This window comes from Sceloporus occidentalis, unplaced genomic scaffold, assembly GCF_023333645.1.
Source record: "Sceloporus occidentalis isolate IW3139 unplaced genomic scaffold, rSceOcc1.0.p SCAF_2, whole genome shotgun sequence".
In the NCBI taxonomy this organism is placed as follows: Eukaryota; Metazoa; Chordata; class Lepidosauria; order Squamata; family Phrynosomatidae; genus Sceloporus; species Sceloporus occidentalis.
In genome coordinates, this window is record NW_028316982.1 from 244,827,089 (window position 1) to 244,852,119 (window position 25,031).

General features: G+C 41.0%; 2 protein-coding genes across 2 annotated transcripts in view; one reads left to right on the plus strand and one right to left on the minus strand.

Annotated features, from left to right (window-relative positions):
- Nucleotides 1–322: 322 nt before the first annotated feature.
- Nucleotides 323–11,149, minus strand: LOC149319910 (protein POLR1D-like). The gene is made up of 3 exons (XM_089512576.1): nt 10,954–11,149; nt 4,652–4,726; nt 323–1,708 (listed from the first exon to the last, which is right to left on the minus strand). The coding sequence occupies exons 1-3, from the start codon at nt 10,977–10,979 to the stop codon at nt 1,420–1,422; spliced, it is 390 nt and encodes a 129-aa protein (XP_089368702.1). The 5' UTR covers nt 10,980–11,149; the 3' UTR covers nt 323–1,419.
- Nucleotides 11,150–15,941: 4,792 nt separating this feature from the next.
- LOC149319911 (ligand of Numb protein X 2-like) overlaps nt 15,942–25,031 on the plus strand; it is a 120,838-nt gene continuing 111,748 nt past the window's right edge. Inside the window, exon 1 of the mRNA XM_089512578.1 lies at nt 15,942–16,037. The gene's annotated coding sequence lies outside the window, so the exon portion shown is untranslated. The remainder of the gene's footprint in view (nt 16,038–25,031) is intronic.

The following is a 25,031-nucleotide window of genomic DNA, read 5'->3' on the forward strand; positions in this document are numbered from 1 at the left end:
TAGAAAATCCCTGTTTGCATTTTTCATTTCATCTTCCTGATCACTTTTACCCCAAAGCTTCCAGTTATTCTTCTAAGTCTGTGTATATGATGTTTTGAATATGTAGTTGTTTGCCCTTAAGGCTGAAGATTGTTTTACATGAAACAGAGGACTGTATGTGAATTTAGCTGACTTGCTAGTAGGTGCTAAAAGCCAGAATACTACCTATATAAAACTCATGATAAATTGAGGACACAGGTGCTTTTTCACTTGTAATTAAGAATGTATAATCATCAAATTATTTTGTTTCACAGTTAAATATCTGACAAAATACTTGAAACAATTTTAGTATCACAGCTCAGGTTTAATATCAACTCAGAAAAACCATTCAAATAATGTTGTCTAAAGACTTACATGTCAATTTTTCCACAGAATAAAGGAACTACAAAGATAAATTATCAGATTAAGGAATCATGGAGAACCTGACCAATACAACTGTTAACCAAACAGTGATCAGAATTTAAGTGGCCATTCCCAGTACTGTTTCACAATTTAAATGGTAACTTGTGATCAACGTTCTCTGACACTCATGAAGACTACTGCTTTTCAGAGAAAGATGTCTCAGTATTGTAATAGTGACCAAGAGACATCATTATTTAAATAGAGGGTTACAAAACAAGGAAGGACAATTTTAAATCTCCTAGTCTCCAAGCAGCAACAATTTATTTTGTTGTCAGAAAGTATTCTATGCATTTAAACAAATTACATGACTGATGAATCCTTCAAAATCTGAAGTGAATAGGAAGCTATTACTCATGCTGAGTCCTTATGATAAAAGAATGCCCATGTGCACCACTGTGAACTATCTGGATCAGGGCAAATCTGTCATATGTTTACTAACATATTAAATTAATCTGCTTTTATTTAGTAATCTGTAATACGCAGGTGCATGTCAGCCATATTCATATGTTATGAGCCTAGTGAGTTTGCTAAAATGTGCTATGTGAGAGCAACAGAACATAGCAGGTTTTCTGTACCTATGAAACAAAAAAAAAAAAAAAATTAAAAAGCAAAGATTTTTAGAAACCAAGTAACTATTATGTACGGAATACACATTCATGTATACTAATCTAAAAGATAATGTTTCCCAAAAGACAGGCACAAACATGTTACCACCTTCCAAAGAAAGGACAAAAAAGCTTAACTTGAAGAATGTGTTGTGGGTGGGGAAGAAAACAAATACACCATCAACTTCTTATTAAGTACACAAGAACTCTCCAAAGAATAATCACAAGAAGCAGGCTTGTTCGCTTCTAAAAACCTGCTATCAACACAGAAATCTGTACTATGGAATGCTCTCTGGTTGAAGATAAAGAAACATTCCCTCCACAGTTCACTGTTTAATTACATACTTGGCTTGGAATGGCCTGCTTTTCCATATCATTTATTTGATTGCTTTTCATGCTTCTCCTTTGCATTCTGCCTTCTGTTCCTGTTTCGGTGCCTAGGAGGAGAAGAGCTTACTCTTCTCCTAGATCGAAAGCTGGGTGTATAAGGATATGACCTGTGCATCTTTGGTTTGGTTTCTTCCCTGCTCTGCTTTGGCTCAGACTCCTTATCATCTTCCTGTTGTTTTTGTCCCTGGTCTTGCTCTTTTGAGGAGTGCAATGTGTTCTTGATAGTATTAATAAGAAACCTTTTATTTGTGCTGGCAAGAGGACACTTCATCCTGCAGAGACATTAAGGAAAACAACAACATATAAATATGTAACATGAACTAAAAAATAAATACCATGAATATGCAAATCAAATAAACTGCTTATGTTTAGGCTTTCCTCGTATGCCACCTAGTGTAGACTTGTAGTACAGAAAGAAACAGCCAAGATGTGTACATTTTCTCATAGGCCTGAAAGCAACAATCAAATTGTCACATTCCTCTCTGAAAAGGAAATGGAAGTTACATAATATAGTGACTTTTGTGACCAATACACAAACATAATCATAGTTACAAATCTGTAAAGGGGGCTCTGACACACAAAACTGTATGCTGCAATCATCTGTTAGTCGTTAAAGAAACACAGGCTGCAATTCAACATGCCCTCAGAATAGCATTAATATCCACATGCAGAGAAACAAACACCACGGAGAATAGCACCACATGTCAATGATTGGTGCTGTTTTATGATGCACAGCTGCAATGCACAATATAGGATGTGCAACCACAATGCACAATTAAGATCCACAATACATAGTGCACTTGCAACTTACAAAGACAAGGCACAGAGGGACATGCTGTATGCACAAATCTACTCCCTCCACTATCAGCAGAATATATCATTTGAACAATGTTAACTTTCTGGCCTTGCAGGTGCACCTTGACCAACACATGTATATGTTCAATCTGGATGCCAGCCACAATGAAGTAACATTCCATAACAGATCTCCTTAAGTCTCACAGCTTACATAATTCTACTGTTTGATTGCTGAAGAAGTACACAATCAAAATTTAAAACAGAGAGTGAACATTTAGAAGGTAATGCCATAATCACAGAAAGTCAACATGGGATTCTCAAAAACAAGTCATGCCAGACTAATCTGATCCCCCATGATATTCTTGCAAACAAGCTAGTAAAATGTGGACTAGGCAATGCAACTGTTAGGTGCATTTGTAATTGGTTGACCAGCCAAACCCAAAGGGTGCTCAGCAATGGCTCCTCTTCATCCTGGACGGAAGTGACCAGTGAAGTGCCACAGGGTTCTGTCCTGGGCCTAGTGCTATTCAACACCTTTATCGATGACTTGGGATGAAGGAATAGAGGGCATGCTTATCAAATTTGCAGATGACAACAAATCAGGAGGAGCTAATACCCCAGAGGACAGGATCAAAATTCAAAATGACCTTAATAGATTAGAAAGCTGGGCCAAAACTAACAAAATGAATTTCAACACAGAGAAATGTAAGATACTACACTTAGGCAGAAAAAAAAAATTGAAATGCACAGATACAGGATGGGGGACACCTGACTTGACAACAGTACATGTGAAAGGGAGCTAGGAGTCCTAGTAGACCACAAGTTGAACATGAGCCAACAGCGTGATGCAGTAACTAAAAAGGCCAATGCAATTCTAGGCTGTGCATAGTGATCAAAGAAAGTTATAGTGCCACTCTATTCTTCTTTGGTCAGGCCTCACCTGCATCCAGTTCTGAGCACCACAACTCAAAAAGGATGTTGACATGATGAAGCATATCCAGAGGAGGGTGACCAAAATGGTGAAAGGCCTGGAAACCATGCCTTATCACAGACTTGGGGAGCTGGGTATGTTTAGCCAGGAGAAGAAATGGTTAAGAGGTGATATGATAGCCCTGTTTAAATATTTGAAGGGATGTCATATTGAGGATGGAGCAAGCTTGTTTTCTGCTGCTCCAGAGAATAGGACCCAGAGTACTGGATTCAAACTACAGAAAAAAGATTCCACCTCAACATTAGGAGGAACATCCTGACAGTAAGAGCTGTTTGACAGTGGAGTACACTTCCTTGGAGAGTAGGGGAGTCTTTTTCTTTGGAGATTTTTAAACAGAGGCTGGAAAGCCATCTGTTGGGGGTGCTTTGATTGTGTGTTCCTGCATAGCAAGGGGAGGTCCTACTGGTCTCTTCCAACTCTATGGTTCTCCAGTACTCATTACCACTTCAGATACAATTATTAAGATAGAATGTTGTCAAGACACAAAAATAAATGAATTTCCTGCTCCTTTTCCTTAGCCATAAGGCAGTTCAAAAAATTAAGAAGTTAAAAACATGTCTTGATGGCATTTGGCACTCCCTTTGATGAAGAACTATGGTAAAGAACTGTGAAGTGCTCCTCTTGCTTGAAAACTCTGAATGGGTGGAGCAAGACAACATGTGTATATATTTGTTGTTGTTAACTGCCCTCGAGTTGTTCTCGGCCCATGGTGACCCTGTGGATGAGACATCACCAAGACTTCCTGTCCTCCACTGTTCTGCAATATAAAACAAGGAGCTTATATAGGCAGGTGGAGGGGGGGGGGGTGTTTACCACCAAAAACACCAGCTAACTGCTTTGAAAGTTCCGAACCAGTACTGTGCAGGCTCATTACATCCCATGCATGTAAATCACAGAGACTTACAGCTTTCCATCAGTTTAAGCACCTAACTGGACTTGGCCAAAATGTTTAAAACTAGTTTGCTGTAGATACTGCACATAATGGACTATGAATATCACACAGAAAGAAAGTTGCTTTATCAAATCAAATGGGTTAAATTAATTATCATTGATTTTAATGAGATTCTTGTGTGTGTTTAACATGATAGCCAAGACAACAGAAGTTTATAATTTAATTCATATATGTAAGATTTAGAGTGATTATGCTAGGCATGCTTCCCCTGGGCTAAATTCAATTGCTAGCACTGGCTAGATTAGATTCACTGAATCAGTTGCTAAATGGTAAGTCAACCATTGTGTAAAACTCACTGATTCAATGAGTCTATAGCAGCTGGGACTAGCAATGGCATTTAGGCCTCTGAAGTAATTCCCACTGTGACCAGTGGGGCTTACTCACTCCAAATGTGTTTAGGACTGCAGCCTCTGTAACTGTTTCTCTCAGCTGTTTATATTTTAGAAAAGAACCACTTAGATAGCTTGAACAACTTACCAGCCCATGGCCCCCATAGTTTCTGCTCTTGTTTTCCCACGCTTGGCCTCTGTTAGAAGTTCTTCCACTGCTTTCCTAAACAGAAGAATGAGAAAAGCATTTAATCTGATCAGTTTTTGAATGCCTTTGAAATATAGACACATTTATTTATTGCCATTATTCATGAGGAACACTAATGCAAAGTACTGTGACCCATCTCAGGCTTACTAAAGTCACTTTCCCAAATAAAACTGTTAAGTATTAAGGCAGTGCATGCTCAATTCCTCATTTGTATCTTTAACAGTCTAATCCTATGACTGACTGAACAAACATAGAAAATAACTGCTTACTTGCTTTTTTAAAAGGACAGTTTATCAAAAGATGATTGATGGAAAATTGAACTGGGAGGAAAAGAATACTGGCACCAATGAAAAGGTGATGTCACTCCAATTTGACATTTAATCCGTTATTTTGAAATTAAAACACCTAAGCATTACATTTTCTTAACTTCCTATTCAACCTAGCTCTATTAACTTCACTTTATCTGGTGAAGCCCATTTTAATATATTTGCAAATGAACAAATGAAATAAAGGTAATCAGTGATGAATGCAAATGCTTGGATTATTTAAGATTATTTTTGTGATATCCGACCTCCATTCCACTCCCATCACTGTATTCACAACTGTTCAGTGCCAAGGTATCAGTGCCAAGGTATCAGTAATGTGTGAGTTAAAAATATATTTGAATTCTAATTACCCAGGAAATTTAATGTAGACAATTAAAATCTTGCTAATATAGATAACCCACATGGATGTGAAGTATTTACTGGATTAGCGTTTTTAACCACAGGTAAGTGACATGTGTCATCACCAATAATATATGCAAGCATTACTGCACTGAAACTGTTAATGTAAAGAAAATTTCCTCCAGTCATTTGGGAGAAAGGAATGACAGACAGACAGATAGACAAACAGACATAACCAAGATACCCAAAGCTGTAAAAGTGTAAAATAATGACAGTATATGTTTGTCTTATGTTTTTAAAATGTTCAATAAAAATTTATTAAATTTTATATAAAAATATATTATTGTGGCACAAAAGTAAAAGTAAACTGGCATATGTTGGATGCATATGTATTCACCTCTCATGCCTAGATAAATTCTGCTGTAAACCACTGCCTCCAAACGTCACCTGAATTGTTGAATGCAGTCCACTTGTGTGCAATTTCAGTGCCACATGAGCTCACATAAAATACATCTGTTTCTGGAGGCCTCAAAATTTGCTCGAGAGTATACTGACACAAATAGCCTCATGAAGACCAAGGAGTACCAAAAGTAAGTCCAGGATAATGTTCTGTAGAAACACCAACCAAAGTAAGGTTACTAAAAATGAAATATCAAACTATGAGAGCCATGATCCCAGAGCACCATAAAATCCATTTACAAAATGGAAAGAATACTGTTCAACCACAACTTTGCCTAGAGAAGGCTGTTCACCAAAACACAGTGACTGGCTAATGAGTGCATTAGTCAGAGAAGCCAACAAGAGGCCTTGGTCATTCTGAAGCAGCTAGTGAGATCTATAGCTTAGATGGGATAAACTGTCCATAAGACAACCATAATTGGGATGCACAATATTATATGTGTCACTGTATGTCACTGTTAGTATCTTATACCCATGTATGGTGTTTGTTATTTTTGGTCATTGTGGAGGTTGTATTCTTTTCCAACTGCCATGACAACCAAAGGAACCCAGTAACCCCACCCCCCAAGTCTCACCATTTTACTATAACAGTTCCCTTGCATGGCCATTCTGTGGCTGATGAAAAACACAGGGAATCGGAGAAGCATCTGGCTATACCTGGTAGTCAGAAGCAGAATAGCACTCACTGCCCTGAGTACACCACACCTTAAGTGAAGCATGATGGTACAGCATCATGTTGTGAGAATGTTTTTCTTTGGCAAGAACTAGGAAACTACTCAGGATTGAAGAGAAGACAGATGGAGCCAAAGACAGGACTGGCTAATTTCAGATTGCTAGGTACCTGGGATTGGGACAGATGTTCACCCCCAGAAGGACAATCATGCAGAACACTATACTAAAGTAACATTGGAATGGTTTAAAAACAAGAACCAGAATGTCTTTCAATGGCTAAGTCAGAGCCCAGTCCTTGAATCTGATGGGAGAACCTATGGCAAGACTCAAGAGTGGCTCACCCAAAGTCCCCTTCCAACCTAGCTAGAGCAATTTTGCCAAGAAGCATGGGCAAAACTTGCATGATCCAGATGTGCAAAGTGGACAGAGACTTACCTAAGACTCACAGCTGTCATTGCTTCCATGGGTGTTTTTACTAAGTAGTAATTCTGTGTGTGTGTGTGTGTGTGTGTGAGAGAGAGAGAGAGAGAGAGAGAGAGAGAGATTGTATGTGTGCAACCAAATGCCAGTTTTGTGTTTATTTACTTAACTCTTGTGCCACAATAATAGCATTTTATACCTTCACACTGTTGAGTATCTTGTTTACATCAAGCAGCAACACTGCTTAAATTTATTTCAGTTTCAAGTTATAAATCAACAAACTGTGGAAAGGGCAAAGCATGGATGAATACTTCTACATACAAGGCATTGTAGTTCGTTTGCTGAAATCCATATGAAATACAACTCCACACTTTCTCAGCCTCTTTGGCCAACTGCTTTTTATTATTATCAAGTTAGATAACCAGTAACAATAAGTATTTTTCAGAAGTAACTTTTTTCATTGGGTTTGCACTTCCTTAAACTCTACTGTATCTTCTACTGTAACCGTGTGTGCCTTCAAATGGCCACTTGACTTATGGCAACCCCATGAATTTCATAGGTTTTTTTAGGCAGGGAATGCTCAGAGGTGGCTTGCCATGGCCTTCCTCTGAAATATAGCCTACAACACTTGGTATTTCTTGGTGATCCCCCATCCAAGTACTAATCAGACCTGACGCAGCTTAGCTTCCAAGATCAAATGGGAACTGGTGCCAAATACTGTTATCTTAGTTCCTGCTTCTTACCCCACTGCCCAGTTTTGTTGCATATCTTTCAAGAACCAATCTATTGGATCTTCCAGCTTCTGAGTTCTTATGCCTTTCAGCTGCCCCACATTCTACCATGGATTATATCAATAGCTAAGCTATCTGGTTTCTAGGCCCTTTCTGAAATTTTTAATGACGACGGACAAAGCTTTTCTATTGGACTCTTTTTTCAAGTCCCTTCTCTATTCTTCTTTTTCTCAAACTTTCTTTTTATCATCTCACAGAATAAGAAACTTGAAATCATTCTGAATGTAATCTTTCAGTTATTCTTCAGAACGAATCAATGTCTGTATCAGATGAAATGAGTTAAACAAGGGTTTTCTATAAAAAAGAACCAGTTTGGAGCAGAACACAGTGGGCTCTCCACATTCACTGGAGTTAGGGGTGCAGGACCCCCGTGAAACAGCTCTCTAGAAATCTCTAGGTCCTCCAGTGGAACGCTATGATCTACATCCGCCAGAGGTTGACTATATAATCATGCTGGAGGCCCTAAAAAAGCCTAGAGAAGTGTATTCTCTAGGAATCTCTAGGTCCTCCAGGGTGACTTTATGGTCAGGGTTGAGCAGAGTCATTCTAGAGGATCTAGAGATTAATCCAATCTGTGAGTTATCAAATCTGCAAAAGTGAAAGCTGCAAATGTGGAGGGCTGACTGTTTAAGAAATTTATTACTCCCCCCCCCTTTTTTTTGAGGTGGCAAAAGAAAAAAAATATAGCAATATATACAAATTGCTACTCAGCTTGGGTTACATATCAGGAGAAAGAGGGTTAAAAATGTGTGTGTATGTGTGCCGCCGTAGACATCTCCCCCCTTTCAGTCCACTTAGCCTTGCTAATATAAAAAACATTTTTAAACACCAGACATCCACTCTGGTGCCCTAACAAACTTCGTTTCTCAGAATTCCACAACATTGAGCCATGGCAGTTAAAGTGATGTCAATCTGGATTATTTCTGCAGTGTGGATGCTGCCTCAAAGGTTATCTGTCATAGTGCTCCTTTGAAACATAGTCTACAGCACCTGGCATTCCTTGGTGTTCTAACTACAGCTGACCAAAAACTTCAAGACTGGACAGGATCTGGTGCCTTTAGTGTATTTAGACCAGCGGTTTCTTAGGAACTGAGATGAAAATAATTGTATGGTTGGGGGTCACCACAACATGAGGAACTGTATTAAAGGCTTGCAGCATAAGGAATGTTGAGAACCACTGATTTAGACCCTTTTCTAATATGTTTGTTGTTGTTAACTACCCTTGAGTCGACTTCAATTCATGGCAACGCTGTGGATGAGACATCTTCAAGACTCTAGGTCTTCTACTGTTCTGTTAACTTTTCATGTCTGTCACCTCCCTAATTGGAGTCTATCCATCTGGCATACGGTCTTCCTCTCTTTCTGCTGCCTTCTACGTTTCTTAGCTTTACTGATCCAAAACACACTGCAGAAATAATCCAGTTTGAAACACTTTAATTGCCCAGGCTCAGTGCTAGGGAACCCTGGGAATTGTTGTTTATTGTGGCACCTGAGTTCTCTGACAGAGAAGGCCAAATGCCTCAGAAAGCTAGTTTCCAGCATTCCTTAGAACTGAGCAAGGGCAGTTAAAGTGTTTCAAACTGGATTATTTCTGCAGTGTGTTTTGAACCACTGTCTCATGACTCATGCTGTCTCATGATGCGGCCAAAGTATGGCAGTGTCCATTTGATCATCTCGGCTTCCAGAAAGAGTTCGGGCTCGATCTGTTCAAGGACCCACTTGTATTGTCTTTTTGGCTGTCCATGGTATCCTCAGCACTCTTCTCCAGCCCCAAAGCTCAAACAAGTTCATCCCAGGCCCCTTTCTCTACTGTCCATCTCTTGCATCCGTACATGGTGATGGGGGCTGTACAATTTGGACTATTGTACTCAGTTGTGTATCTTTACTCTTTAGGACCTTTTCTAGCTTTCTCATGACTGCCTTTCCCATTCCCAATCTCCTGAAAGAATATGACATTGAGCATGTTCTCAACCCAGTTTCTTCCTCTGAAACAGAGCCTAAAGTACAGTATCTGGTTTCCCATTCAAACACTAACCCGGCCCCAGGAGACAGCTTTTCAGGCCCTCTTTCTGGCGCTCCCCATTATCTTGCTCACTAAAAGATCCAGCATGGCACATTGCTTTGAGCACTGAGCTACAGCTCTGGAGACCAGGGTTCAAATCCCTGCTTGAGCATAGTGATCCTGGGCAAGTTACACTCTCTTAGCCTCAGAGGATGGCAATGGCAACCCCCACACAGAAGAAACCTGCCAAGAAAACACCATGATAGGCTCGCTTTAGGGTTGGAAATGTCCTGAAGACACACCACCACCGCGACAAAATTAAACTGAATTTAATGGGAGCACTACCAAGTACAGTGGACCCTTGGCATCAGCTAGGGTTTGGCTCCAAGGCCCCACCGTGGATACCCAAGTCAGCGGATGCTCAATTAAATATACAGTGGCATAGTGAAATGATGTTCCTTATATAGAGTGGCGACATCAAGCTTTAGTTTTTGGAGTGCTGCAAGGTGACCACAACCGAAAAGGAGGGCAAGGAACCACAAAATGAAAAATGTTTACCAAACAAAAGCTCAAAACACTCAAAGAAAGATAAACTCATGCTTCTAAGTCCTGCTCAAAACGGTTTTGAAATTCCTCCTGGGCAGAAGGTTGAACCATGAGCCGTGGAAGTTAAAGTGGTGTCTGACCAGATTATTTTATGCAGTGTGGATGTAGCAACAAAAATATATATACATTCATGCTTCTTAGCCAAGCTCAAAACAGAGGAAGTTTTGAAATCCCTCCTGGACAGAAGGAAGAACCATCTCTCTCTGCCTGGTATACTCCAGATATACAGGCCCTTATAGAGCTGCTATTCCACTGTTAATCCACCGTTAAACTGGCGTCAGACCGGATTATTTCTGCAGGCACAGAAATATATACATTCATGCTTCTTATCCAAACTCAAAATGGAAGACGTTTTGAAATCCCTCCTGGAGGGAAGGTGGAACCATGAGCCAAGGTGGTTAAAGTGGCATCAAACCAGATTATTCCTGCAGTGTGGATGCAACCACAGAACTACAGACATATATACGTGTACTGTATGTATATATACACACATATATACACATACGCATATAGAGGACGTTTTGAAATCCCTCCTGGAGGGAAGGCTGAACCATGAGCCACGGCTGTTAAAGTCGTGTCAAACCAGATTATTTCTCCAGTACGGATCTTCCCGCCTGCAGGCCTCACCTCTCTAACTCGGCGTCTTCCGCCATGGCTCCCAGTCGCTGAGGCCTTGCCTTTCCTTCCTTCCTCGGTTCCTCTCTTTCTCTCAGGCGAACGCCGCCGCCATCTTTTCCCTCCTCCTTCAGCGACGCAGGAGCTAAAACGAAGGCCTAATTATAGTGCTCCAATTCCGCTTTAACGGCCCTGGGCTGCCTCCCGTTGCATTGTGGGACTTGCAGTTTAAAGAAAAGGCCGTTTAGAATTCTCCGCCAGAGAGCGCTTAGGCCTCAGCGGACTACAAAGCCCACAATGCAAGGCGAGGCAGCACAGTGATATAACAAAACTGTGGCCGTTGAGAGATTATTTTTGGACTTCAGCTCCCAGAATCCAACGCCATTGGCCACCGTGGCTGAGGCTTCTGGGAGCTGAAGTCCAAAAAAAGCTCTTAAAGGGCACACAGTTGGGGAACCACAGTTGACAAACTGAAAATGGGCGACATTTTGTAATTCTTTCTAGGTTGGAATGTAAAGGCAATGTCCCAGAAAAAGGAGGAGGCCTGAGAAAAGGGGAAGGTTCATCCTGTACAGCCATTTCCTAACTGTGAGGAAATTGCCACACATACTACACCAGTGGTCCCCCAAACTATGTCCTTTAAGAGATTTTGGACTTCAGCTCCCAGAAGCCTCAGCCATGTTGGCCAATAGTCTGGGATTCTGGGAGCTGAAGTCCAAAGTCTCTTGAAGAGCACAGTTTGGGGGACCACTGCTCTACACTCTTATAGTGCTATACGTTCTTATAGTTTCACTGCTTCCTGTTGCATTGTGGGATTTAGAATCCTCAGCCAGAGAGCTCTTAGGCCTCACTGGACTACAAAGCCCATAATGCAACAGGACAGGAGGCAGCCAGAGCAGTCAAAGTGGAATAGAAGCACTATAAGAGTGTAGTGCTGTAATGTAGCAAGCAACAGATATTTATTTACTTTAATAATAATAATAATAATAATAATAATTTGATTTCTATCCAGCCTTTCTCTCCTAAAAGGACCCAAGGTGGCTCACAAATCAAAATTCAAAAACATATTACAATAAAACAAAGCCCAAAACAGAAGACTTTTTTTGAAATCCCTCCTGGACAAAAAATTGAACCATGAGCCATATCCATTAAAGTGGTGTCAAACCTGATTATTTCTGCAGTGTGGATGCAGCCACAGAACATATATACAAGCTCAAAATCCTAGTCAGAAGGTTGAACCATGAGCCACGGCCGTTAAAGTGGCATCAAACCAGATTATTTCTGCAGTGTGGACACAGCCATAGAAATATATATATATATATATATATATATATATATATATACACACATGCTTCTTAGCCAAGCTCAAAATAAAATAAAATAAAATAAATGGAGGGTGTTTTGAAATCCCTCCTGGACAAAAGATTGAACCGTGAGGCTGTTAAGGTGGTGCCAAACCAGATCATTTCTGCAGTATGGACACGTAGCCATATAGAAATATAAATCCATGCTCCTTAGGCAAGCTCCTTAGGCAAGCATGTACACTGCCTCACTTAACAAAGTAGATGTGTTCCTAGGCACTACTTCTTAACAGAAAAGTTTGTGCCAGAGGAAGAAGTAGCATGAAAAGTATTGAAACAGCATCCTTCACCACAAAACATTTTGTTATTGTGTGCCTTTGAGTAGTTTCTAACTTACAACAACCTCCATCTATAAGTCCATTGTACAGTAATAACAGCAGCAGCAACAATAATACAGTGCGCCTGTGTCAAACACAACTTTCAGCTTATGCTGAAGCCGCGTGCTGGAAGCGGTAATGGTGCTTGTGTCCGTAGTGCCCGCATCGCACCATGTGCACAAGCCCCATTATTTTCAATGGGACTGCAGTATATGCGTTATTTCCCTTATGCGGATCCCCCACGTAAGGGAAGTGCCCACTGTAATAATAATCATACTCCATTGTAAATAATGGGACTTGAACATCCACGGATTTTGGTATCTGGGGGGGGGGGGGGGTCCTGGAACCAAACCCAGCAGATATCAAGGGCCCACTGTACTTCTCGTCCTAAGCATTTTGGATACATGAAACTCAACCTGTATATTGTTTGTCTCATCAGTCAGTATGCCTCTATGTCATTTTCTGAGGAAAAACATAACATAGGAAATATAGAGCAGCTGTTTACAATATAGGAATTTTTGTTGCCATCTTCAAGGGCCAGAAATATATCTATAAAGTATAGACTGTCACCTAGTATAACCTGTCCTATAGGATATAACATGTATGCTATAATACAGGACGCCAGATGTATTAGGGTGTGTCTGTGTATCAGTGCGGCAGATGTGAACTGTAATGACCTCCTACCACATATGATGCAGCCCACTTGTAATCACTTGTAAAAGCCAAATTTCTTTTTCCATATGTCATTCGGTGAGCTTCTTTGGAGTTGATATAATTGAATGTTTAAGTGGAATAATAACACTGTAATTGCATAATGTGGATGGGCCGATGGATTAATTTTAAAAATCACCTGCAAGAGTTAAGATTTACAGCAAAAATTATCTACTTATGACCTAGCAGCCTTCTGCACCGGAAGAAAAGGAGAGGGGGAGAGAAGAGGAATGTGATAAGCCTTCCACATTTGTGGCTTTGGCCCCACTCACTGGCATCAGATTTTGGCATAGGGCCCCTGAAGTAAAGTGGTTGTTGGAAGGAACAACTACATTAGTCCAGAGGAGGGCAACCAACATGGTGAAAGGTCTGGAAAAGTGTCTTTGTTGAGATGCAAATGGATGTTACATTTCCTGGACTTTGAGAATCTCCGAATTGCCAAATGGCCAGAAGGAAGAGATGCCAGCCTGCAAGATATGCCACTCCATACCATCTTAACTAAGAACAGAAACAGCAAAATGCAGGCCTATGACTAACATCTTCAATTTCCCCCCTCCTGTTTGGTTTGTAACACCTTGCCTGATGAAGAAGCCAGTGATGCTTGAGAAGCTTGCAACATGTATATTGTACATTTTGGTTGGCCAATAAAAGTGTCATTGTTTGGTGGATTTTTGATTGAATTTGCTAAATAGCCAACACGGCTATCCCTGGATGCCCTGTGAGAACAGGCTTACGGAGCTGGGTATGTTTCGCTTGGAAAACAGATGGTTAAGTGGTGATACGATAGTTCTGTTTAAATATTTGAAGGGGTGCCATATTGAGGATGGAGCAAGCTTGTTTTCTGCTGCTGCAGAGAATAGGGCTTTGATCAATGGATTCAAACTACAGGAAAAGAGATTCCACTTCAACATTAGGAAGAACTTCCTGAAAGTAAGAGCTGTTTGACCATGGAACGCTCTCCCTCAGAGGAGTTTATCACACGGGAGGAATTTCTCTTAATTTTGAATGAAAAGAAAGTGGGGCCAGAATGCATTCACGTGAATTCGCTAGTTCAGCAAATTTACGTGAATTTGAATTGCATTCAAACTGACTTCCCATTGCCCCAAAATAGCTTGCCATTGCCCGAAATTGCGTGTGATCACCTCTCACGCAATAACGTGAAACCCCATGATTGTGTTCAGACTGACTTCCCATTGCCTGAAATTGCATGTGGTAGTCTATCATGAAATAACGTTAAACCCCATGATTGCGTTCGGATTGTCATTGGATTATACTTCCAATTTCCCTTGTCTGATAACATCCAGAGAGTGGTGGAGTCTTCTTCTTTGGTGGAGGTTTTTAAACAGAGGCTGGATGGCCATCTGTCAGCAGTGCTTTGGTTGTGTATTTCTGCATGGCAGGGGGTTGGATTGGATGGCCCTTGTGGTCTCTTCCAACTCTATGATTCTATGGAAGAAAATGGTCCACACTTCTATGGGAACAAATGGTCCACACTGCCAGGACCAAAAAGCTGTGGGGCTCTGGTTCAGTACTTAAGAGGTGTCTTGTGCATCATTCCTAGTCCTTTATTTATTTATTTATTTATTTATTTAATGTTTGTTAAAAATGTATATATCACAGATCTCAGGGCAGCGTACAAAATATTCTGTTACAGATAGATGCATCTGAATGCTCACAGATAAGTGGGACAGTGGGTCCCATCCTGGGGTGCGAGAGGGAATTTCAGCGACAAAGAGTGGCTTGTGTCCTTGAGTGATGAGTCATGACTCATTTTTTATTCTGAATAAATTAGAATCTAATTGCTCAATTTAGATTTGTATGTTATGCACTGAGTTCAAAGCTTCTTCTTTTTTCAAGTTCAATTTGCTTACCCACATTATTGTATGTGGTTCACTTTGTGCTTCAAAGATTAGAAATTAGATTTCTTCATCTTCAAATGTGCTCATACTTTTTAAAGGGGTGCAAACATTAATCAAACATTTCCTAGGGATGTGGGGCATAGAAAAGATTGGGAACCATTGAAGTAGGGCAAAAATAATGATCTCATCAATCCATATTGGCTGTAAGAAAAAAAATCAAAAATCTTTATTGGTTCATTAGCATTCTTAGGACCACCAGGTCTCTCTTTTGAGATCTTGTAAGTTTGTATCTTCTTTTTTGCACTGGTCTTATTAATGTTTAAATGAACACTGCAAGCACATTTATAAATTCTGCAAGGATATGCTTCTTAAAACAGGCGTAATAAGCAATACAAACATATCTAGAGCTGGATCATACATACCTATATATCCCTTTTCAATGCAAGAGTTTTTGAAGAAGTGTCCTACAAAGTCTGTGATCAATAGCTATTATGTATGTACCATCAATAGTCTTCATATATACTGTATATACTCTGTGTAAAGGCTTCAGTTTGCATGATCATGTGTGAAATGATGCCACATCCATAGCATGGAGCACATGGCAGTTAAAGCGGTCTCAACGCGGATTATACCTGCAGTGCGGATAGAGCCTAGCCTGGAGGAGTTTGCCTGGCTCTTATGGAGGAGGAGGAGGAGAAAGAGGAGGAGGAGAAACTGGAGGCAGCAGAGGAGGAGCCAGGCTGCCCAAGAGGCTCCCCTTGCAGAGCCTTCCTTCCTCCCTCCCTTCTCCTCCTTGCCACCATGCCTGCCTGGGACCTGGCACTGGGATGCCCCTCCTGGCCCTTAGGGTGAGTAACTTCTTCCACTGGGCAAAGGCAAGAGCCTGGCCCTTTGCCACCAGGAGCCTGCCTCTCCAGCCAAGCCATCTTCCCAGGCTCTTACCTTTTCCAAAAGCAGCCCCCTCTGCCTTGTCTGGGCACCGATTCGCTTCTTGCCTCCGTCCTCCCTGAAAGCATCCCCTGCCTGGGCACTGCAGTGCCAGGATGCCAGCCTCCCTAGCCACCTCTGGACCTGGCAGACCCTTGGCTCTCTGCGGTGCACCACTGCAGCCTGGCCAGGCATCCTCCTTCCCCCCTGTCCTGTCCTACATTTCAGCCCTCCTCTCCAGAAGGCACCCCCAAACCTCCTTTGTGGTCACCCTGCTCCGGATAACCTCCTTTGCCCCTTGGGTATGTCCTACATTTCAGCTTTCCTGGCCAGGAGGGATTCCCAAATGTCCTCCATTTTGAGCAAGGACTCAGAAGCATGGATATTATATATTTGTTGGAGTGTATTTTGCACATTGTTCTGGAGTGTCCTACATTGTCGGGTGGCTTGCCCTCCTTTGTGGTTGAGAGAACTTCCATTGCTCCCTGGTGTGTTCTGCATTTCAGCTTTCCTGTCCAGGAGGGATTCCCAAATATCCTCCATTTTGAGTAAGAACTCAGAAGCAAAGATATTATATTTGTAGGAGTATATTTTGCCTTTTATTTTGTATGTTGCTCTGGAGTGTCCTACATTTTTGGGGTGCCTTGTCCTCCTTGGTGGTTAGGACATCTGGCCTGCATTTTGGCCTTCCTGTCTAGGAAGAATCCCAAAAGGTTCTCCATTTTGAGCAGGACTCACAAGCACTGATTCATATTTATAGGAGTGCTTTTACCTTTTATTTTGGACATTGTTCTCGGGTGTCCTACATTTTGGTGTGCCTTGTCCTCCTTTGTGGTTAGGACATCTGTTCACCCTGCTCCAGGGTGACCAGACACACTCCTTTTTCCCTGGACATGTCCTACATTTCAGTTTTCCTTCCGAAGAGGAATTCCAAAATGAGCAGGGCTAAGGAGCATGAATTTCTATTTATAGGAGTGTTTTTGCCTTTTATTTGAGAATGTCCCATTGTTCTTGAGTGTCCTACATTTTATGGTGCCTTGTCCTCTGCACTTCGGCCACCCAGTCAACCTGTCCCACTGCCTCTCACTTTTGCCATCTCTTGTGATGGGCTGCACTGGTCCTGGTTTCTTGATGGGTCTTCATACCTTTTCCTCCAAGCCTCAGCTTTGATTTGTCACCATCTCAAATCTGCTTGTGGGATATAGCATCATCATCACCATCTTCTCCTCCTCCTCCTTCATGCATTGGAGTTTTACTTCTCTCCAACACTTCCCAGAAAAACATAAAATAAACTGTATCATCCACAAAATCCACAAAATCCATAAAGATCCCTTTATGGAGCCAACCAAAAGGCTTGCATTTGGTCAAGATGTTGTGGTTGTTGCCCTCAGTTCATTGCGTATGGAAGCCATGCCCTATGAGGAGAGACACAGGGTGCTGTGTATGTTTAGCCTGGAAAAGAGAAGGTTAAGGGGCGATGAGATAGCTCTGTTTAAATATTTGAAGGGGTGCCATATTGAGGATGGAGCAAGCTTGTTTTCTGCTGCTGCAGAGAATAGGGCCTGGATCAATGGATTCAAACTACAGGAAAAGAGATTCCAGCTCAACATTAGGAAGAACTTCCTGACAATAAAAGGTGTTTGACCATGGAACACTCTCCCTCGGAAAGTGGTGGAGTCTTCTTCTTTGGAGGTTTTTAAACAGAAGCTGGATGGTTATCTGTCAGCAGTGCTTTGGTTGTGTATTTCTGCATGGCAGGGGGTTGGACTGGATGATCCTTGGATTTCTTCCAATTCTCTGATACTATGAATTTAAGTATCCATGCAGGTGGGCCCCTCCTCCTTCTGGCCATGTGGGTGCTGGGAGATTCAGTCCAGGAAACAAACTTTCAATTCCATTTGCAAGACAAAAATCTACTTGTCTTTGAGATCCTGTTTTGGATGGTACTGTACTTTGCTATATGACCAACACAGCTACCCTTGATTATGTTTTCTGGATGACAAAATAAACACTTTAGCAGAGACCCCACAGGTTAGCAAAAAGAGATGCTGATTGGTACTGGAGGAGAGAAATTAGTCTACATCCACCATTTAACAATTTGGAGTGGATGCGTGGAATGGGAAACAGAATCCTCCAAGATTTAAGAACTGGTGTGGAGCGCAGAAGGATAACCCTTCCCCACACATTATGGGTTTCTAAATGCTAGAACTGAGAGTAGGGCTGCTTCATGCTGTTAGCTATAACACCCCTACCCCCACATGTATTATTGTGCTTCTGATTTATTTTGTTATTTATTAAGGGTATCCTTGTAATGTCAGGTTTGATCAGTCAACAAACTTTTAAAACAGTGGTTCCCCAAAGTTTGGGAGGTTGTCCTCTTGAAAGAATAATTATTAATGGACAACTACACACTTTGCTGGGGCTCTGCTTTCACATACCACTTTTGGTAGATTGTGTTGAGAGATGGAAGTGACTCACCTGTAGTGCTGATCCCTTGATTTGTTCCTAAGCTAATGGGCCAGCCTTTATTTCCCATGCTGTGGACTGCTTCTTAGTAACAGTGAATCTTGTACTGTTGCAGATTAGAGTTGTTCAGCCTCTCCTTTTTGTTTTAATCTCCCAGTTCCCAGATGATGTTCTAATCTTCCAGATGAACCCAGAGCTTCTGGTTGACCTATCTGCCTTTATTTTGACTTTGCTTAATTGGTACCTTCATGGGTACACTTTAAAAAATATCCCCTTCCCTTTGTCTTAAGGAAATTCTGGGAAAGAGAGGGTGTGAAAAGTTGCATGTACAGATCTATGAAGGTGTGGGTGTCTTCTCTGTTGGAAGTGGATGCTGGGGACAGCACAGCACAGGGGCAGAGTTCAAGAGTGTGAAACAAGTAGATGCTGGGCTTTTCCTTAGAGAAAGCCTTTTGTGGGTAGATATATTTACCAAGAAGGTGTCACTCAGAGCCTGTTGCTTTGTGTATTGTTTATGTTCAGTTACCCTGAATCTTCAATCACTAAGAAAACCATATGAACTATCTCTGACTGTCACTATGTGCAAGGCCTTATGGCAAGTGGATATGGGATAGGCAGCATGGTAGAGTATGTAAGAATGCAGTCTGCAAGAAAGATCTGGTTGGTGGTATAAATATGAGTGTGTTAAAAGTAGTGAAAATTATCTTTTTTGGTATTAACATGTCAGAATCTAAAGATTAGAAAGGTTGCCAGTAAGATTACCAAGTCAACTTTGCTATAAAAAAGTATACAGGTTGAATCTCTATTATCTAGTCTCTTAGGACCAGAAGTGTTTTGAATTTCAAGGATTTTGTAAATTTTTATTTTGGAATACCTGTATTTGTATATACATACACAGATGTCTTGGAGATGGAACCCAAGTCTAAACACAAGATTCATTTATGTTTCGTATATACCTTATACACATGACCTGAAGGTAATTTAATACGATATTTTAAATGATTTTGTGCATGAAACAAAGCTTGTGTACACTAAACCACCAGAAAGCAAAGGTGTCACTATCTCAGCCACCCCTGAAAAAAGTTTCTTTTTTGGAATATTTTGGATTTTGGAATTCCAGATAAAGGAGGCTCAATTTATAATTCATACAAGTCTTAGATTATTATGCGCCAGTGGTAAAGAGAAGGGCGGAACAAGGTTAAACACCAGAAAAAATACCTATCCCAAATCTTACAGAAATGGAAATGAACTATGTATTTAAAATATTTCTATCCCTGCTTTATATCCAAAGATCTCAAGGTGCATGGAGCACAGTCAGTTAAAAAAAATATTTGAAAATAATTGTAAAACTATTTACAGTATGGTATTTAAAACAATACAACTTAATTAAAGAACAAAGAAAGACAAGACGAAAACCCACAATCCAATTGGCCAAAACCAGTCTAAGATCATGGAGGTACAACAAACAACAAACTGAGTAGTCAGAGTTTTAGCTTTGCACCAAAATAAGGTCAGCATCTATGTTAATTGAGTCGCCAAGGATGGAGCATTCCACAACTGGACTGTCACAGCCAAGAAGGCTCTCTCTCATATCTCCCCATAGTGTATAATGATGTAGTGACTTTGTAGAAGTTAAGTAGGCATTGGTCTGGATGGAAGACTGCCTGAGAAGCTGCACACATTGTTGGGGAAGGGCTGTAGAATCATAGAATCATAAAGTTGGAAGAGACCACAAGGGCCATCCAGTCCAACCCCCTGCCATGCAGGAACTCTCAATCAAAGCATCCCTTGCAGATGGTCATCCAGCCTCTGTTTAAAGACCTCTATGGAAGGAGACTCCACTACACTCCGAGGGAGTGTGTTCCACTGTCAAACAGCCCTTACTGTCAGGAAGTTCCTCCTAATGTTGAGGTGGATTTCCCCCCCTGCAGTTTGCATCCATTGTTCCGCGTTCTGGTCTCTGGAGCAGCAGAAAACAAGCTTGCTCCCTCTTCAGTATGGCATCCCTTTAAGTACAGTATTTAAAGAGGGCTATCATATCACCTCTTAACCTTTCCTTCTCCAGGCTAAACATTCCAAGCTCCCTAAGGCGTTCCTTATAGGGCATGGTTTCCAGATCCTTCACCATTTTAGTTGCCCTCCTTTGGACACACTCCAGTTTCTCCACATCCTTTTTGAATTGTGGCGTCCAGAACTTGACACAATATTCCAGGTGGGGCCTGACCAAAGCAGAATAGAGTGGCACTATTACTTCCCTTGATCTAGACACGATACTCTTACTGATGCAGCCTAAAATCACATTGGCCTTTTTAGCTGCCGCATCGCACTGTTCACTCATGTTCAACCTTTGGTCTACTTGGACTCCTAGATTATTATTATTATTATTATTATTATTAACCTTTATTTATGAAGCGCTGTAAATTTATACAGCGCTGTACATACAATCTTTTTAGTTAGACGGTTCCCTGCCCTCGGGCTTACAATCTAAAAAGACATGACACAGAAGGAGAAGGGAGTGGTGGAGGGAAAGGGTAAGAGGTCCAACAGTTCTTCTCTACCTCCAAGGCCTGGACCAAGGCAGATGGACTGGAGGGAGGGCTTGGCTTCATAATAGATGATTAATCATTTTCCAGGGAAAATACATACTCTCAAGTAGGATAATGCATATACAGTACATAGCAATTCAGGAAATGGTTTGATAAACAGACAACAAAAGATCCCTTTCACATGTAGTTTCATTCAGGTGTCCCCCATCCCATATCTGTGCATTTCATTTTTCTGCCCTAAGTGCAGTACCTTGCATTTCTCCCTGTTGGAGTTCATTTTGTTAGCTTTGGCCCAGCTTTCTAGTCTATTCAGGTCATTTTGAATCTTGATCCTGTCCTCTGGGGTATTAGCTATCCCTCCTAATTTGGTGTCATCTGCAAATTTGATAAATATGCCCCCAATTTTGTCCTCCAAGTCATTGATAAAAATGTTGAATAGCACTGGGCCCAGGAGAGAACTCTGTGGGACTCCATTGGTCACTTCTCTCCAGGATGAAAAGGAGCCATTGTTGCGCACCCTTTGGGTTCGGCCAGTCAACCAGTTACAAATCCATGTAACAGTTGCCCACATTTTACAAGCTTGTTTGCAAGAATGTTATGGGAAACCTTGTTAAAGGCCTTACTGAAATCAAGATATACTATATACACAGCATTCCCCTCATCTACCAAACTAGTAATTTTATCAAAAAAAGAGATCAGGTTTGTCTGGCATGACTTGTTTCTCTGAAACCCATGTTGACTTTTTGTGATTATGGAATTGCCATCTAGATGTTCATAGACTCTCTGTTTAATTATCTGTTCTAGAATCTTTCCTGGTATAGATGTCAGACTAACTGGACAATAATTCTTGGGATCCTCTGTTTTTCCCCTTTTTGAAGATGGGGACAATGTTTGCCCTCCTCCAGTCTGCTGGGACTTCTCCTGTTCTCCAGGAGTTCTCAAGGATTATTGCCAATGGTTCTGATATTACATTTGCCAGTTCTTTTAATACTCTTGGATGTAGTTCATCTGGTCCTAGAGACTTACATTCATTTAGATTAACCAGGTATTCCTGTACTATCTCTTTTACTTATTCTGTGCTGAAATTCCCCTATTCTGTCTTCTGCTCCACCCTTTTCCTTTTCTGAGAAGACTGAAGCAAAAAAGATATTGAGTAATTCTGCCTTTTCTCTGTCCCCTGTTAGCATTTTGCTATCTTCTTCACGCAGTGGCCCTACCATTTCCTTCTTCCTTTTGCTGCAGACATATCCCCAAAAAAGCCCATTTTGTTGATCTTAACCTCTCTAGCAAGCTTGTGTTCATTCTGCGCTTTAGCTTTTCTGACTTTACCCCTACACAGGCTAGCTATTTGTTTGAATTCCTCTTTGGTGATTTCTCCATTTTTCCATTTCTTATACATGTCCCGTTTAAAACGTAGCTCAGTTGAAAGTTCCTTAGTCATCCATCTGGCTTCTTGAGACATCTCCCATTTTTCTTCCTCATTGGAACTGTTTGAAATTGTAACCTGGTGGTCAAGCACATCCTTCTTCCCAGGTTCATCCCCAGCATTTCAGGTAGAAAGATTCAAGACAATAGGAACGTGTCCAGAGGACCAAAACAGTGAAGGGTCTGGCTTGAAACCTTGGGGAACTTCAGCCAGTCAATGTACGTAAGCAGTACTGAGCTAGTTAGATCAGCTTGCTAGGTTGCTGAAAGTCCTTCCTGATAAAAAATAACCATAGCTGAGAAAACACCTTAAAAATATCATCCATCAATGCAGCTTAATCCATCAATTGCAACTAAATCATGATTCCTTCCCTAAATGCTATTTCATTATGTAGGGGGATCCTGATCTCCTGTGTAACTTCCAGACATGCACATGTATACTATGTTTTGAGTTGGACTGTTGAATAATGGGGACAATTTTGTCTATCCTAAGTAGCCACCACTCTTATCCAGTTTCACACTTCACAGTTATAGCACTTTGATTTTGTTGTAACTGCTGTGGATCTTGGGATGTGTAGTTTTTGAAGTTATTTAGAATGCTTTACCAAGGAGCACCAGTGTCTCATGAAACTATAAATCCTAGGACTCTGCAGGATGTATACAAGGCAGTTATCTGCCTTGCTATTTGGGATTGTAGGGTCTTTGTTTCTGCAGCACTTCTAGACATGCTTACCTGAACTTCTTGTTTTCCTTTGAATTCATTCTTCTTTACTATAGGGAACAAAAGCAGGAGGCAGTGTTCCCAGTGAAGAGGACCCTAGATTGATGACACAGCATATACTTGTGTATAGAAGGACTTCAGTTTAGACACTGTAATGCCCAGGGGGGAGTGGGAGAGCCCCCTGCTTAAAACTTTGCTACCAAGCAGTGTAATAGATATTATTGAACAAAATCAGGGGCCCATTCACTATAGAATTATAGTGCTATTACCTGGTAGGTTGGTGGGCATTAGAGCTCTCTGACTGATAATTCTAAATACTTCTTCCTAAATTGCAAATCCCAGGATTCCATGGGATGAAGCAATGACAGTTAAAATGGAATAATAACATTATAGTTCTGTAGGGTGAATGGGCCCCAGGAATAGGCAAACTCTGGCATCTGGAAACCCATTTTTGACCCCTGGATCTAGTATAGGCTATACCAGCCCTTCAAAAAAAAAAATGGTGGGTAAAAGCCCTTCTGAAGCGGTTGAAACCAGGTATGGAGAGATTGTACCTTGTTATAAAGTAGAATTACCCCTTCTGAAAGTTTCCAGGACTGACAATTCCCATTTTTAGCCAAAAGTGTTTTCAGCAGGGACTTTCAGGGATTGAAGGAGAGTCTCAAGTGTTGCAGAAATAGGCCTGGAGGCCAAATATGGTCTTCAGACCTCATTATTCCCATCCCTGAACTAGGGGTATAGATATTCCATTGTATAATCCTCACAAGTATGCATGAATAATTTCCAGTTTTCTCTCTGCTGTGGAGATAACAACTTTTGGAGGGCAGTTCTTGTCTGGTATACTGTATATGCATCCTATAGTGTTTGGGGATATTAATCTGCACCAAAATAGTTGTGGGGCTTTTGCATGAGAAACATGCATTGTTGCACAAAACCCATTGCTCCAGATAACTATGTATGTTTTTGTGCAAGATTTCTGTTTTTCCACAAAAAAAGTAATCTTGCTCTAAATGATAGCCACATGTGGGGTTTCTGCAAGATTTTATTTTACATAAAAAACAGCAACCTTCTGCAAAAGAACTATGTGGCATGAAAGCCAGTAGTTTGGACTGAACAAACACATTTAGCTATCTGGAAATAGTGGTTATTTTGCACAGCCCCTCATAATCATTGTGTAAAGAACCCACATTTTTTGCACATAATAATTTCCCCAAAACATTGGGATGTGTGAATACTGGGCAAAAACTGCTAAAAATCCTCACCAATGTGTTATTCTTCCCAATTATGGCTGCATCTACACTACAGAATTAATGCAATTTGACACTTTAACTGCCATGGCTTTGGAATTCTGGAATTTGTAATTTTGTGAGATATTTAACATTCTCTTTCAGAGAGCTATGGTGCCACAACAAACTACAAAACCCAGGATTCCATAGGATAAAACAAAGACAGTTAAAGCAGTGTCAACCTGCATTAATTCTCCTGTGTAGCAGCAGCCTGAGATTTCCTGTGTCTATATCACTGGTTCTCATTCTTTGGTCCCTCCAGATGTTTTGGACTTCAGTTCTCAGGCACCTTAGCTATGGATTCTTGGAAATCTGAAACATCTGGAGTATGAAATGGGAAGAACCACTTATCTGACTCCGTATGAGGGAGTTTCCTATGCTTTCTCAGCAGTGGTTTGTACAATTGTATTAAATGTCTTCCTATTCTCGCTAGAGTTATTGTGCCTGCTGTATCCAGAAGCTGTTATTCAC